This window comes from Drechmeria coniospora, chromosome 03 (genome assembly GCF_001625195.1).
Source record: "Drechmeria coniospora strain ARSEF 6962 chromosome 03, whole genome shotgun sequence".
NCBI classification, from domain to species: Eukaryota; Fungi; Ascomycota; class Sordariomycetes; order Hypocreales; family Ophiocordycipitaceae; genus Drechmeria; species Drechmeria coniospora.
Genome location: NC_054391.1, coordinates 2,448,088 through 2,465,398, shown reverse-complemented (window position 1 = coordinate 2,465,398; position 17,311 = coordinate 2,448,088). Strand labels below are relative to the sequence as shown.

The window sequence follows — 17,311 nt, the reverse complement described above, 5'->3', positions numbered from 1 at the left end:
TGTTCTTGTTGGGTTGGGGGGTTGCTTTAGCTGTCCCCTGGCCGGGCCCGCTTTAGTCCTTAATTTTATCCTCTATATATTACGATTTTATTTTGGATATAATTTGTTTATATACGTCAACCGCCTTATTGTAGTTATTTATTATAGTCCCCTGCTCAAGAATATAGTCCCTTATTCTCTTAGTTAGCCTAATACGGAGCTTTATAAGCTTTACCTTACTAGGTTAATATATCCCTCCTATTAGTATAAGCTTTTCTTTAAAGCGTATAAGGAATATTAGGAACGACTTTAACGTCCCTTACCTAATGTCCTTTAGTTTAATAACTACTAGTTGCTAGCGGTAGGGGTTACTGTAAGCCGATTCGAGGTACGTTAGAAATTAGAACGGGTTATAACTAATACGGGATCCTTCCTTAAAGTATATTGCAACTTATTGCTGGACTTTAGCCGAGAGGTTTTGCTAAACGAAGATTTATTAGTCCTAGGCGGACTTAATAAAGTCCCTATTTACCTAGAGCTTGCGGTCTATATAGAACTTCTAGGCTATAAAGGTACCCTTATTACTATTGTATAGGTCCCCGACTGGAATTAGTTTGCATTTAATACAGGCCCGTAGTGTACCCGACTTATTCTTAGTCCGTTTCTGTTAGGGGTCGATTGTTAAGGTATTTATTAGCTAGGCCGACGAGTACCCTAGGTCCTACTATACTTGTTACTGCCTATTCTTCTATAGAGCTAAGATTTAGATAGAGTACGTTTCTATTTAGGCGTATATTCGGCTAAACTCTGTATAGACTTTTGCTATAAAGTCTTCTATAACTTACTGGAGGTTAATTTCTTTGGGTTTCCCCTTATTTATTTTAACTTACGATAGTTAGGCTTTTCCTTCCTCCTAACCGGTATAAGTAAAGTCTTTTAAATATTACGGAGTTGCTAGGCAACTGCTCTAGGACTTTTAATAATATTTATTAAAAGACTTAAAGGATAGGAAAACTACTTAGTAACTAGGGCTTCTAGTTATATGCGTTCCTTCTAGTAGGTCCCTTGGTTCCCTCCGTTCTCCTATATTGGGCTAAGCCTAATACCATAACACTAGATCTAAATACATGAGTTATTGTAGTACTAGTGTCTGCATTATTTATGAGAGAAAACTACATGACTAAACCGATTCCAGTAAGCCCTAATAACAACAAAATATCCAGTTATAGAACTGCGAGAACCCGCTGGCTCACGAGTCGTAATTCCTGGCCCGAGCTGGCATTGGTGGGCAATTTTCAACTATGGTATGCGTGCGGTATAGCCTCTTGATAACGAATACAATGCGTTTGTGGATGCCATGCCAGGCTGGGGCAGAGTAAAGTACGTCGCTTCAGCAGGACCCTATCCACGACGATTTTTTCTCGCTATGACTTGGATTTAGATGCGTAGGTACGTACCTGTGAGAAACAGGTAGTTATAGCTTAGCAGCACTGCGTGTCCAAGGATCGAGGTGGCACTTACTCTCACAATCACCTGAATCAGACAATACTTGGAGGTCATGGGCAGTTTCCCTTGTTCCGGAACGTTTAGAGACCAGTGTGGGGACCTGGCCAGCTGGGGGGTTGATGTACAACATCAAAAAGGTCGACCAGCTGAGGACATTCGTCCGATGGGAGGCCAGTATGTCAAACCTTTTGCTCGAGGTAACTTCTCGGAAACGCCACTGAGGTTGTGCGTACTGGCATCTTCCATGGTTCCCTTGAATCCACTCGTGCTCAATGATCCCGCGAGTTGCATGCATTCAGCACCAAGAATACAACGAACTACGAAATCGACACCATCCCTATACTCCTCCTTATCCCATCCTCTTCTGTTCCTGCCTGAGGTTTTCCTGCCACTACGCTCCGTGATCTGGTCTGCGCTTCCAATTCTGTCGTATGTGGCCGCCGTCTAGGAACTGTATTTTCGGATTACATTAGTTTCCTCTACCTGCACCATCACCCGCTACTTGATTTGGTGAACAACCTCCGATACACACGATTGTTAAATCATCGTCTCGGGCCCGGAGCAAGTTCGACTGTTTCCTCTAATCGGGAGCTAACGGTGGAAAGCAGGAGACAGAAGAACGATCCAACCAAGTCTGTCAAAAAAACCATATCAGGGAAAGGACTCTCCATTCGACAGCCGAGTGACGACCACAGTCATTCCCCCTCGGGAAGCGTATCATAAGGATGGGAAATTCTGATGAATCGACCGCCTGGGCAGAAGGTGACGCAGCCATGGAGCTAGGGAGCCATCCAGCACCACCTTTCAAGAACGCCGTGGTCTCGACTTGGCGTTTCTGGCTTCTTAGTGTTGGGTATGTTGACTGTCGAAGCCGCGATGGTGACAAGACAATCCAAGGTGGTCCTGACTGACTGATACTGATTGGTTTACCCTCTCGACAGCGTAGGTTTAGGCCTCTTTTTGTCCATGATGGACTCGTCCGTCGTTGCAACCAGTCTCTACACGATTGGAACCGAGTACCAAAGCCTCGACTCTGTCAACTGGGTTGCCCTCGCATACACACTGGCATATCTTGGCTGCGCTGTTACTTTTGCTCGATTCTCGGATGTCATGGGGAGGCGCAACTCTTTCACCATCGCCTACGCCATCTTCTTTGCCTTTTCTCTCGCATGTGGCTTCTCCCAGAATATGCCTCAGCTGATCATTTTCCGCTCCATTCAAGGGATTGGAGGGTCCGGTAAGTACGGCCGTTGCTCTTTGGCCTTTTGTTCGACAGACTCAGCAAGATCAGATAAATACTGCTACGCTGAGCCTTGATGGTGGGTAGGACCACGGCGCTGACTCGTTCGAGTACAGGTTTATACTCCCTCTCCATGACCATACTCCCTGAGATGTGCCCCATGCATCTGCGTCAGTACATCGGAAGCATCATCGGCCTTGTCATTGCCGCGTCCGGGCTCTTGGGCCCTGTGCTAGGCGGTATATTAACCCACTATGCCAGCTGGCGATGGGTTTTTTGGATAAAGTACGCGCCACACAGATTAAACCTTAGCATTGCCCTGTACGGCTTTCCTTTCGGAGACTGGCCTGCCACTGACTTTTTGCTGCTTCTACTAGCGGACCCATCGGGATTGTGTCGATATCCATCTTCCTCCTCACTTGGCCTAAACCCGGCCGGGTTCCGACCAACCAACGGGGCACCTGGAGGAAGTTCGACTATCCCGGTTCGTTTCTGGTCATCGCTGCCTCGGTGCTGGTTGTTTTCGCATTTCAGAATGCGGGCGAATCCTTACAGCCGGTTTGGGGCGATGCGGTGTTTATAGCACCGCTCGGCGCCGGCGTGTTTGGGTGGGTGGCATTGCTCGGATGGGAATACGCGGCAGAAACAAGGTTCCGCGGCCGCTTTTCGCCCGCCTTCCCTGTCAGTCTCTTTAAAAACAGGGCTTACATGGCAGCCGCTGCGTCGACTCTCTTCCTCGGCTACCCCTACCTGCTCCTCATCTACTCGTTTCCCCTGAGAGCACAGGTGGTCTGCGGAAAGAGCCCGCTCGGCGCCGGCGTCATGCTGCTGCCGATGCTCGGCACGTCGGCCGTGGGTAGCGCAGTCAGCGGCAAAATCAACTCGAAGAAGAATTTTCTTTGCGAGACAATCTTCGTTGGGGCATGTCTCATGACGCTAGGCTGCGGGCTCCTGACTTCCGTTTCCACAGTTAGGGATGATACCAAGGCACTAGGCTTCCTTACTTTCGCAGGCCTAGGATTCGGTCTATCCACGGCGGCGGCGACGATGCTTGTAAACGTGGAAGCTCCGGCTCACGACCATGGTAAGGCCTCAAAGATGGCGTCGTGTTCCGCAATGCTTCGCCGCTGACGCAAAAACGATGGCATTACGCAGCGCCGGCACAGGGGATCCTGGCCCAGCTCAGAGTACTCGGAGGAAGCTTGGGCATATCCACGTCAACAATTCTGACCCATTCTGTGACCGATCCTCTCACCCCAGAGGAGAGGTTCACGCTTAGAAGGGGAGAGCTGAGCTTTCCCCAAGACCATCGGCATACAGTTCGTGTCACTTATTCGCAAGCTTTCCAACGGGGTATGGTTGCTGCCGCCACCGTCTCCTGCGTTGCTATCTTCTTGGCGCTGGGAGGCTATCACGGCGTGGGGGGAAAGATCGAGGAACAACGACGAGGGTTGGTGTTAGAGGAAGAGCGCTGCATGCCTCATCATGGCACTCCTGAGTACAGCGTGTCAGAGCGCAATAATGCTGAACGGGAACAACAAGTTTGAGTGGACAATCCACGAGGATACCGTGGCAAGGGTTGGATGGATCTCACGACGACAAGGCAGCGCGCTCCATCGGGGTCCGAAATTCTTGTGCCACGCTAGATTGTTTTTCCTAAGAGTTGATAGCAAGTCCAGCAAGGCCGCATAAGAACAGGATGAAAGGGATCTATGGTTTCATTCACTGTGTAAACCCTTACAGTTGCACCCATGCGCACGACATGACGTAGACGACTAGCGTCTGTAGGATGAGCTTCAACGTGTTGGAGAGAATAAGGGGGTGGATACGCAGTGGCCAGGTTTGAAGTCCTCACCCAAAAATATAATTACAATGTGCAGAAACTATGGGACGTGTATGCGTGTGATTTGTTTGCGTTGTTTGTCGCATGAACGCGACAAGGTTAGCGACAGCTTGGTGGCAGCAAGTGGCTACACGCTGAAGGATGATGCGAGTCGTCTCTGACGGCAATATTTTCCCAGAGGATGCTTACTTACACGTGCCAAGGTAATTTCATCCTAGTGTTGCGGCATTGTATTTCCCTTGCCTCTCCACCACCGCACTTTGACGGAGTAGCAACGGCACGGCCACCAACGGCCGAATCAAGACGGAGCGATACGAGAACGAGTGACACGGCGAGACGAAGACGAAGAACGAGGACGATATAAAACGGACAAGACACAGTCGGAAACCCAGACAACAAGATGGTTTGCTGGGCCAAGGCGGCGGTGGCGGCGGCTGCTGTCGTTTCATGTTGGCTGCAAGGAGCCAGCGCATCATCGTCGACATGGGGTGGGCAAGGCCAGCCGGAGCACAGCTTCTTCAACGACTCCAACAACGACTGTCAGAACCGGGAGTTGGCTTATAAGAAGGCGGCACAACTGTTTACTCGCAGGCTGACAAAGGAAGAATACAACAGTCGCAACTTCATGTGGATACGGTGCAGATGCGAGAAAACCTCTATCTTCGACATGGGGGGTCTTTGGTTCGGGCCCAACGGTAGAAACCTCTGGTATGAGATCCAGAAGAGTATCCCAGTACATGGCTGGCATTTCAGGTACACTGATCCGCGAAGGCAAGGAGGGTTGGGCAAACAGGGCTGGGGGGACGCCGAAGTGGTTATGTACCCGCGCGTGTTCGGCCAACTGCAAGATTTCGTCCGGGTTATTGTACAAGCAGGTCAAAAGGCATCTATCCGCTATCATCGCACCTTATACATAATCGACTGCCCAGGTGCCGAGTTGAGCCCTGTCTGGGGTACGGAACGATCCAAAATCCGCTTTCCGTTCCCACGTTCAATCCCGAGCAAAGAGGACCTAGTTACCATCTACAATGCGAACGTGCACTGGGCTAGATAGCTCCAAAGAAAGTCCATAGAATCTGAATAGAGCGTCGGTGGCGGTGATTTCGGGCGTCTCAAGCCTTGATAAACCTTTTCCCTCCGGCTGGGCGAGAATAGCAAACCAAAGAGCCATATTCGTCGCCACTGCGCAGCGAGCCTTGCAATAGCGAACTAACCCTAGAAATGAGACGAAACAGTCGTACAAACATAGATTGCTGGCTGACGCTGGACATGTATGCAACGTTGTTGAGAATAACGAGCGTCCGTTCAGATGGACCAAGCGCAACAGAGGTGTGCAACGGAGGTGTGGCTGTAGCGTTACCGGGCCGGGCCGGAAGTGCCCGAGATATTTTCACCAACACTGTATGGAGTATTAATCAGTTGCTACTAAATGTGGCAAATGTACTGTAGTTACTGTAGTAGTTGTACGAGTAAGTACTTGAATAGATTTACGTCCTGTTTGAATGTAAGTAAGTACCAGTATTATTACTCTGCGCTATTACTAGGAACTCCAGAGGTGGGGTGAGTGTGGAGATATTGTGTTTACAGTGCTCCGTATGGAGTAAACCTACTTGCAGTACTTAAGTACTTAAGTACAAATGCAACGTACAACTACAACCTCTTAATTCCTGTACTTACGTACGTTACGGAGTATCACTTACAGTACAGAAGTATAAGTACGGAGTACTCCTTGTACTTCCCGTACTTGGGTGTAGTATAACTGTTAGTACTTCTCAGTATATTTACTCCATTATTTCTCCCTACTTGTACTTACTGTACTTATATCTATACTTATGTAGCGAGGATGGTAGAGTACGGTACTGAACAACTATTATTACTTGTACCAGCATATCTACGTACTTACATGTAAATACTGTACTTAGTACGGAGTACTTGTATAATACCTTCTGCACATGTACGGAGTACGGGGCAATTAATTATTACTGTACAGTACATACAGTACTCCGTATAGAGTGCTTCTATACAGAGGACTTGTACCCAAAACTACCTAGCTGAGTAATTGGGTATTATTACCCAGATGCCTTTCTTCACTTAGGAGTGGCTAGGCTGTCGCTATTATGTAAGGATGGCCGAGGATGTTGCGTAATTCCGTATTACTTGCGCGCTTTTGCATAAGTAATTATACTGTACACTGGGCAATAAGTACAGACACTCTGCTGAGGTAATCCCCATCCCACCCCCCTCCCGACTTCATTCTTCCTGACTCTCATCCTCGACTGACACCCTAGGCATTCAGGCTATGTTGGCAGTGAAAGGGTAAAATCTTTGATTCATTCAAGTTCTCTCTCCTTTTATTTATACCTACCTTCTGCTTCCTTGTTATTACCAAGCCCATGGCTTCTCTGGCTGCTGCCAAACGCCTCATGGGCAAGACCATCCTCATCACTGGCGCCTCCTCTGGAATCGGGCGCTCGACCGCTCTCGGATTCGCCCGTACCTGTCCAAATGACCTGCGTCTCATCCTCGCCGCCCGCCGTATCGACGTTCTCCGGGAGCTCGCCACCGAGATCGCGAACGAGGTCGGCATTGGGGTCAAGCTTCTTCCCGTCAAACTCGACGTCAGCAAGTCAGACGAAGTCCGTGCCTTTGTCGGCAACCTACCCACAGAATGGAGAGACATCGATATTCTTGTTAATAATGCGTGTGTATTTTGTGCAACCAACCCTTGAATTGCGTGCCATGCCTGCGAAAGTTGTTGACTCTAATCTGTGACTTGAAAGTGGCCTGGTCAAGGGTGTGGCGCGGGCCCCCGAGATTGATGAAGGTGACATGAACGTTGTCTTCTCTACAAACGTTACCGGCCTCATCAACGTTACCCAAGCGGTCCTTCCCATCTTCCAAAAGCGGCCAGACGGCGGCAAAGGCGACATAATCAATATTGGCTCCATTGCTGGTTCGTTCCCCCCATTTGCTCCCCCTACCCTGTTGCTGCGGCGATCACTCAGCGTCCTGCAGGTCGAGAGCCATACCCGGGCGGCTCCATTTATTGCGCGAGCAAGGCTGCCGTCCGTAGCTTCACCGACAGTTTGAGAAAGGAACTCATAGCTACCCGGATAAGGGTCATCGAGATTGACCCTGGTCAAGTCGAGACGGTAGGTCGATATCGAGTCCCCTCCTTGCCTGTATCTTCAGCCTGTTCACGTCTCACTCTCTCTGCTTAGGACTTTTCCCTCGTCAGATTCTACGGTGACAAGTCCAAGGCACAAGCCGTTTACGCGTAGGTTTTCCCACCGCGCCAAGCATTCCCCGCACAAACTTCGCGGTCAATGCGACTTACGATCTGTCCCTTCCCTCCAGCGGGTGTGACCCCTTAACGCCGGACGACGTTGCCGAAGTTATTGTATTCGCGGCAACTCGGCGGGAAAATGTTGTCGTCGCCGACACTCTCCTCTATCCCAATCACCAGGTAAGATAGGAGGACCGATTGTGAGCCGTTGGCCAAGAAAGAGCTGGCTGACAGGATACCCCTCTCTGTAGGGATCTGCTCTCCTCATACACCGTAAAAGCGACTGAGACGGTCTGACGCTACATGGCCATCTCACGACTCCTGCTCATGCTTGGTTTCTCGGTGCCCCTCGATTGTATCGGTACTTGTGTGTTCGGCACCAGTTTTTCCCTGCACCGTGTAGTATGAGACTAACTTCCGCAGTGCCTTGTGCAGTGCTTGCTACCAGCTCCCCCATCTTGACCAACCGGTTTCATGAACATAGCCCAGGAATTTGCGAGAAACTTACTATACCAAGCTGCGTCCGTAAATAGACGAAGTCTCAGCTGTATTGACTTCGATATTACTCGTGTAGTGTGAAACAAAGATAGATTGCCGAAGCAGTTCCCCTACAACCTCTGCCGGCATTACTGGCATTACGGGATGGACCGTACTGCTAGACAACTTGTACGTCGAGCAAGCGACGATTCTCGCAGGTTTCGGAGCATTACCACAAGGCTACAAGATCTATATGTTTTATAGAACATAACACCAAAGTAAACAATGCCAGATTTGTAAGACCCTTACTGTACGTGGTACAACCCAAAATGTTCACCCTCCAAAGAGGATGGGCCAACTATACAATTTGGCGCAAACATATGGAAGCTTTTTGGGATTTGGGTGCATGCTGCAAACAAGGTCGAAACCAGTCCTTATCCCTAAGTTCAATATACCGTGGGGTGCATTATGGAAAGCTGCATTTACATTCGCTGTAACCCAGCATATATGCACAACCTGGCGGGTTCGTGTCACCCGCCCAAGCTCGGACAAAGTCGATGAAGCTGACGAAGTTGGTGCGGTACCGTTCTAGTCGAGAGAGTACCTTAGTACTTAGTAAACCGCACCCAACAGATCGCAACTATTGGGCCTGGACTTCAAATATGTTCGAGAATTTCTCTTGCCCCTAACCCACAAGCCAGAAGGCTTCGATATCGAGATATCCAGGTTAGGCGCCTTCTAAGGTCGATGACACTTCAATCTACCGGCGTTCCGTTAAGGATCCATTCTAGGTTGAATTGGACCCTTGCCATCGAATAGCGATGGCACCGCCGGGGCACAAACGAAGACATGGCGAACAGGCAACACGAGAATTGAAGTTTGGGGTCGAAACAAAACACGGGCTTAGTTGCGTTGCGGCTCTTACAATAAACACCGATGCACCAAGACCGATGGTGGATCCAATACTGGGATGGCGAGGCAAACCGCCTTTCCATGTAGGATGCTGAAACGCTGCAGCAGCGCTTTCTGTCAATGCATGCCAGTTCTTGGATACCAAAGACGGTCTTCCACTTGTCTTCCAATGACGCCACGCTTGCAAGAAAACAAGTTCAGCACGGGAAAAACTGGCCGCTCCACGGAATAGTGTGTACAGTTGCACTGGTCCAGACGTAGTCTCATCAGAACAAGAGCAGATTAGTTGCATCTTAGTCGCCGGTATGCTGAAACAGTGGGGATATTGACTCGCCGTAGTGATTGCGGCGAATGGCTTCAGCCAGGAGAAAAGACAGATCCAGAATGACCAGCTTGCTGGTCATCTTGGCCCGGTCCTGGTTGATGGGGAAGCTGTTTGTGACAACGATGATATCAATACACTCACATGCCTGCAGCTGCTCCAGGCAGTCTCCACCAAAAACGCCATGCGTTGCAATGCAGTAAACTTTCTTGGCCAATCCCTTCTTCACCACTGTCTCGGCAGCGGCGATCCAAGATCCTGGTTTGTCAATCATGTCATCAACAATGAAGACGGTCCGGTTCCTCACGTTCCCAACGAGGGTGATCATATGTTCGGCTTTTGGATTCTGAAATACGTTGTCTTCCTCGTCCGAACTGGCTGCTTGATCACCACCACCACCAAGAACCTGCCCTTCCGGAACGAAGAAAGATGAGGCGTGAGATACTGTCATTGGGTCCTCTTCCTGCACACTGGTTTCAGTCAAGGACCTTGGCGGAGACGGGAAGTCATCCTCCACTATGTGACCCTGGACCAAGCGGCCGTGGATCACCTCCTGTGCACGTCGATCGTCGTAGTCTTGGTCACAGATCGCTGGTTGCTCTGGACTTCGCGTCGTCGTGATATTTACATCGGTGGCAAACGATGCGAGGGTGCCTAGGGGCTTCGACACACCTTGAGCACATCGAACTGGTGAACCTCGAGAGTCTGCGACAACCCTAGGATTTCTGGCTGAAATCCGCTCGATATTCCCAGGAGGTACAATATCTGGAATATTGTTGGGAGAACTTCCGCGAGCATCTTGGAGCTCGTCTGCGTCGAGATGATTGATTGTCATACTGCCAGCCATGTTTGTCCCGCGTTTCCTATCTGTGGTGACCAGGCCAAAGTTAAGCTTCAGAGCGTCGGCGAGTGATGTGACTCTTTTAGTACCCCCAGCATTTTTCGATACCACAACAGCTTCGCGCCAGTTAGGGACATTTCGACGGATCCATTTAGCGATGATGGGTTCGGCGTGAAGATTGTCCACAGGGCACTTGAAGAAGCCTTGCATTTGTGAGGCATGAAGGTCCACAGTGATGACGTGTTTTACACCGGCAACCCCAAGCAAATTTGCAAGCATTCGCGCGGTGATTGCACCCCTGTGCGACTTTTTTTTGGACTGGCGGCTGTACGGGAAGTATGGTAGAACAGCTGGCATAAGTGAGCTTGGTGGCAGAAAAATGCACGCTGCAAAACTACATTGCAGCCTGGAGCCCAGGTGCTGACTGACCTGTAACTTTGTTGGCCGAACCGCCTTTGCAAGCAGAAATCATTATCAGCAGCTCCATGATGGAGTCATTTATTCTTGGGCTGCCTGACTGAACAACGAAAACGTCCTTTTCTCGGACACTAGTCAAGATTCTGACACTTGTCTCGCCCTTTTGCGTTGTCAAATTGTTAGTCCTGAGCCGAACGAGATCGTGAGCTTGGTGAGCTTGGTGAGAAACCAAGCTTTGGAGAGTAACGGGAAGCTTACATTGGAAAACTGTGTTAGCTCTGCGTCGGCAGGTGACATGCCCAAGTTCTCACATATTTGGCTCGTGAGAGCTGGGCATGAGTTGCCCGCGAATATGAGTGTGTTGCGCATGATGTACAAACAAGGCACAAGTGTGCGGAAGGTTGAAGAGGAAACGAGAAAAGATTGGTGTTGATTATAAGGAGTAGCGAGATTTTCCGCACCTTTCCGTTTTGGGTGATAAAGCCTACGCTGTCAACTACCACGTGTGGTTTCTCCTGCCCATACGATTTCTTACTACTTCCTTAGCAGAACAAATAGCATGAACTAAAAAATTCCATTAAACTATTCAAGCTACTAACTAAAGTAAAGGTCTTAAATATCTAAAGGTCTACGTTAGTAACAATAAGTATTTACTATAATAGTTTATAATACTAAAAGTAAAATAAATTAAACAAACCTAAAATATTAAGGACTTAAATATAATAGGCTATTATAAGTATAGTTAATTAATGAAATATCTCTTAGTAATGCATTCCTATATACTAAATATAAAAGAGTAGTACTTATTAGTATAATAAAAATTAGTATAAATTTTTTAAAATATATTCTTTTTTTTATAACTTTTTACTTTTTACTTCTTTTTTTCTTTCTTATACTTATTAAAGAATTAGTAAATAAAGCTAAATTAGTAGCTATTTATTTAATAACTAGCTTACTAATAGTTATATACTTAGGCTTTGCCTAAGTATAGTAGTTAAGAAGAGTAGTAATAGCTCTTGTAAGTATAGCTAGTTGTATTAGCTTTATTAATTCGTACTCTTTTGCTAAATACAATAAGGGGGCGCCGTATAGCGCAAGGGCTAGTAGTATAGCTACTGCTTATACCCTACTAGGGTTAGTCCGTAATATATTTAAGCTACCTTACTAGGTAATTACTTATTTACCCTATATTAGGATATTAGGCTTTACCTAATAGAGTTACTATTTAAATAGGCTAAATTATATACGGAATACTATAAGCAGGTTGTCTCTTAGTACTATATATAACTTATAGAATACTGCTTATATATTTAGTTTAGTAAATTAATATACTTCTAAGAGTAAGTAGAGTATTTCTTTAACTAGTAGGAATAGGTAGTAATTTTATTATATAATTTTATTTAAGGCCTAGTAGTCTATATATAGCCTTTACCCTTTATTTTCTTTCTTAGTAAGTAGTATTAGTACTACTACTATTAATAAGCTTACCTATATTTATTCTTTATCCAGTAGGTTTATAATTTATTTATAGACTTTAAGTAGTTAGTCTTATAGCATATTATATAGTAAGCCCTAGGGTAGCTACAGTATTTCTCCCTTATTATTTTATTATAGTTAGATATAGTAGTCCTAAGAGCCCTAGTATAGTAGTAGGCATAAGGCCTATTCCTTATCGAAAAGATTAGTATAGTCCTAAAGGGCTACCGGAAGAGTAAGTAGGGCTATTACTATTATATTTATACTTCTAGGTACTTATAGTACTATTCCTTATAGTTTTATTACTATTTCTTATAAGCCTATTACTATTAGTACTTCCTATTGCTTTTATAAAAAGGTTTATATTAATATAAGGTATACTTCTTAGGACCTATCGGGAGGGTAGATATTATTTACTTATATAATTTAATTACTTACTGCCCTAATTATAAGGGTCCGATCTATTATATTTAAGGTAATCCGTTAGTATTCTATTTATAGTAGGCCTAATATAGTATTTCGACTTAGGCCTAAGATAATATATAGGAGTACTAAGCTCTTCTAGCTATCTATATTAATTATTATACGGACTATATTAGTTATTATAGGGTAGGTAAAGGTATTACTTATATTCCGTTGAGATATTATAATAACCGTTTAGAGTAATTATTTTGTTAAAAGAGGGATAAACTTAAGTTATAGGTATTAGGCTATTCTTTTATTAATAGCCCTATAGTAGTTATAGCTACTATCGATTTAAATATTAAGGAATTTTATAAAATTTATCAGTATAATAATAAGAAAGGGTAGTCTATCTATTCTTAGTATAATCTTTTTAAATTTCCTTTAGTTCTTTATAGTCTACTTACCTACTAACCCTTTATACCTTTATATAAGACTTAGCTGTTACGGAGTCGCTAGGCGACTGCTCTAGGACTCTTAATGATGTTTATTAAAAGACTTGAAGGAGGGAAAACTACTTGACAACTAGGGCTTCTAGTTGTATGCGTTCCTCCTGGTGGGTCCCTTGGTTCCCTTCGTTCTCCTATATCGGGCTAAGCCCGATACCATAACATTAGCTTAGAGGTACTTTATTTCCTTTTTTTTCCTTAGTCTTTAATTCCTTACTAATATATTCTTCCCCCTAAGCGGCCTAAATACTTATCCTGAAGGTATATAGGATTACGGCTTATTATAGGTATTATTAGATATAGTAGCCTCCCTCCCTATAGCGGATATATATACTGGCCGCCTTATACCTATCTCTCTCTTCCTATATAACCTATTTTGCCTACTATTAGGGCCCGCTTTAGCCTTAGTTTATTTTTATTATTAGCCTAGTTATAGCTGCTTTAGGCCCGGCTATAGCCCTAAAGCCTACTGTATTAACCCCTAATATTAGGGTATTGCTATCCTTATTAGGTCGGGGGGCTACTTTAGCTATCCCCTAGCTAGGCTTACTTTAGTCCTTAATTTTATCCTTTATATATTATAATTTTATTTTAAATACAATTTATTTATATATATTAACTACCTTATTGTAATTATTTATTATAGTCCCCTACTAGAGGATATAGTTCCTTATTCTTTTAGTTAACCTAATATAAAGCTTTATAAGTTTTACTTTACTAGGCTAATATATCCCTCCTATTAGTATAAGCTTTTCTTTAAAGTATATAAGGAATACTAAGAATAACTTTAACGTCCCTTACCTAATATCCTTTAGTTTAATAACTACTAGTTACTAGTAGTAGGGGTTACTATAAGCCGATTTAAGGTATACTAGGGATTAGAATAAATTGTAACTAATATAGGAGCCTTCCTTGAAGTATATTATAATTTATTACTAAACTTTAGCTAAAAGGTTTTACTAAATAAAGATTTATTAGTTTTAGGTAAACCTAATAAAGTCCTTATTTACCTAAAGCTTATAGTTTATATTAAACGTTTAGGCTATAAAGGTACCCTTATTACTATTATATAGGTCCCTAACTAAAATTAATTTATATTTAATATAGGCTTATAGTATACCTAACTTATTCTTAGTTTATTCCTACTAAAAGTTAATTATTAAGGTATTTATTAGCTAGGCTAATAAGTACTTTAGGTCCTACTATACCTATTGCTATTTATTCTTTTATAGGGCTAAGATTTAAATAAAGTATATTTCAATTTAGGTATATATTTAATTATACTTTATATAGACTTTTACTATATAGTCCTTTATAACTTACTAAATATTAATTGTTTTAGACTTCCCTTTATTTACTTTAACTTATAATAGTTAGGCTTTTCCTTCCTCTTAACTAGTATAAGTAAAGTCTTTAAATATTAAAAAGGTATTAGGTAACTGCTTTAGAGCTTTTTATAATATTTATTAAAAGACTTAAAGGAGGGAAAACTACTTAATAACTAGGGCTTTTAGTTATATATATTCCTTTTAGTAGGTTCTTTAGTTCCTTTTATTCTCTTATATTAGGCTAAGCCTAATACTATAATAGGTAAGTATAATTACTCTTTTAACTATAGAGGTAGAATTTAATACCCTACTAAAAGTAATTTAGAAACTTAAATAGCTAAATAGTCTATTTATAAAAATAGGTAAAAGTCTTTAGAAACCTATTTTACTTTTATATAATAATAATAGATTTATTTTTAATACTAATAACCTAAATTAGTACTCTTATACTAAGTATACCTTACTAAAGTTTTAGTATATTTAGTAAGAAGTAATAAGTAGCTTAGCTAAAATTAATTATTCTAAATACTAAATTAATACCTACTAATACTCTTACTAAGGCCCTTACTACTAATCCCTTCTAATAATACCTTAACCTATTTGGTCTTTAAAGAATTCCTATTTAGTAGTACCCTTACTAACTAAATAAAGGGAGTATTAAAATTACTAGTATTTATATTAGTAAGACTACCTAAATAGGAAACTATTCTATATATTACTATTTACAATACTTAGTAGTAGTATTACTACTTACCAATATACTACTACTTGTTAAAATACTAGGATTTATACTAGTAAGACTACCCAAATAGGATACTATCCTATTATTGCTACTACTAGTAGCAACTGTCAGAAGTACTACTGCTAGTAGATATACTATACTATACTAAGAGTATAAGTAAGTATACAGAGCTGACTAATAGTATATAACATACTATTTCTCTAAACTATTGTTAAAGATACTTACCTAATTAGGTATAGTACAGAATGCTCTAGAACATTCTAGAATATTCTAGAATATTCCATACCCTACTTATAGAATGTACTGGAACTCCTTGGAATAAGTCGGAATGTTACTTACCCTACTTATAGAATGTACTGGAACTCCTTAGAATAAGTCGGAATATTGCTTACCCTACTTATGGAATAAGCTGGAACTATATAGAATAAGCTGGAACAGTCTTTACTATATTTCTACACCTATATAAGGCAGTAGCTATTCCCTTAGAATAGTTTCTCTTTTGAAAAATAATTGCATTCGTTTGTATAATTCGGTACTACTAAGTATATACTCTTGCCCAGTTACTAACTGGCACCCCTTATGCTGTTACTAACAGCTTAATTAATTCCCTAGTCCGTGCGATATACTTCCACTACCCCTCCTCTTGCGCACCCAAATTGCAAGAGGTTATAAGCCCGGAAGGAGTATAATTAATCCTCCGGAATTGATCTGTGCGACTTACTAAGCCGCCTACCAGTACTACTAGTAAATCGTCCGGATCGATCTCTGTAACTTACTAAGTTACCTACCAGTACTACTAGTAACGATTGATCGAATCCTATAACTTACTAAGTTACCTACCAGTACTACTAGTAACGATTGATCGAATCCTGTAACTTACTAAGTCACCTACCAGCACGACTGGTAACTCTTAGTCGAATCTGTAACTTACTAAGTCACCTACCAGTACTACTGGTAATCCCTGGTCACCAAACGGCTCCCCTAACTACTAGTACTACTAGTACGTTATCTACCAGTACTACTGGTAATCCCTGGTCACCAAACGGCTCCCCCAACGGCTAGTACTACTAGTACGTTATCTACTAGTACTAATAGTAACTATTGGTTATCTAACTACAGCTTTAACTCCTACTAGTACTACTAGTAGAAGACCTATTGCTAGTACTACTAGCTAGGTAGGTAAGGCAAAATCGGAATCTAGTTACTAACTAAAAAATAGATCCCACCAATTAAGGTTAGGGAACTAACCTATCGGAAATTGAAAAACGTCTACTAGTATAGTAAACGCAAATCGATAAACTTTTACAATAATATACTCAATCTATACAACAACTTAATGCTATTGTTCTATAAATATAAGATCGACTAAATACAATTAAGTTAACGCTTAGTAATTTCAGTAATAGTACTACTATTACAAAGATAGAGGATTCTAACTCTAGCTATAAGTTAAACAAAAAAGTCTATTAATTCCCGGAATACGCAAAACTTAAAAGCACTAAGAATTACAAGCTATAGGAGCAATCCCTATTAATTCAACTTTAAGCCCTAGACCTAGAAAGTTTTCTAAATAAACCTTTAATTGCATCCAACTTCTTAAGCAGAAATTAGGCCCGTTTACTTATACTATTACGGGACAGCTGTATGGAAGAAACCTTAGTATCTATTGTATAGATTAAAAACCTAACTAAGGTTTTCCTATTATTAAAAAAATAATACTCCAAAGGTTATAAAGCCAAACGCTCTAACCTATACAACGCTTACTATACCCTTATATTTAAGGGGTACAAAGGAATACTTAAGGTATTTAATACTAAATTTAACAGTCGACTTACTAAGCTACAACTAGCTAGAGTAACAATCGATCTACTAGATCAAGCCAACCGATACCTTACAATAGTTAAGCCTATTTTTCTACAATAGGTTACTATACAACGCAATACCATTTAGTCTTCCCGAGCCTTAGGACTTAAAACAAATACCCTAGGTTTACAATACCTTATAGTTAACCTTCTGGAAGAAAATCGAAAC

At 42.8% G+C, this 17,311-nt stretch overlaps 3 protein-coding genes and 1 pseudogene across 3 annotated transcripts; 2 read left to right on the top strand and 2 right to left on the bottom strand.

The window, feature by feature from the left end:
- Positions 1-2,210: 2,210 nt before the first annotated feature.
- DCS_06492 (major facilitator superfamily transporter) lies at positions 2,211-3,856 on the top strand (the record flags this gene model as incomplete). The annotated part of the gene is made up of 4 exons (XM_040803780.1): positions 2,211-2,338; positions 2,427-2,722; positions 2,842-3,046; positions 3,103-3,856. The coding sequence occupies 4 exons, from the start codon at positions 2,211-2,213 to the stop codon at positions 3,854-3,856; spliced, it is 1,383 nt and encodes a 460-aa protein (XP_040653884.1).
- Positions 3,857-6,961: 3,105 nt separating this feature from the next.
- On the top strand, positions 6,962-7,849 carry DCS_06491 (short chain dehydrogenase; the record flags this gene model as incomplete). The annotated part of the gene is made up of 4 exons (XM_040803779.1): positions 6,962-7,269; positions 7,349-7,521; positions 7,584-7,720; positions 7,790-7,849. The coding sequence occupies 4 exons, from the start codon at positions 6,962-6,964 to the stop codon at positions 7,847-7,849; spliced, it is 678 nt and encodes a 225-aa protein (XP_040653883.1).
- Positions 7,850-9,536: 1,687 nt separating this feature from the next.
- On the bottom strand, positions 9,537-10,763 carry DCS_06490 (ribose-phosphate pyrophosphokinase; the record flags this gene model as incomplete). Its single annotated transcript, XM_040803778.1, has 1 exon — positions 9,537-10,763. One exon carries the CDS (start codon positions 10,761-10,763, stop codon positions 9,537-9,539), a length of 1,227 nt encoding a protein of 408 aa, XP_040653882.1.
- A 72-nt stretch (positions 10,764-10,835) lies between these two features.
- Positions 10,836-11,192, bottom strand: DCS_06489 (annotated as a pseudogene).
- Positions 11,193-17,311: the final 6,119 nt, after the last annotated feature.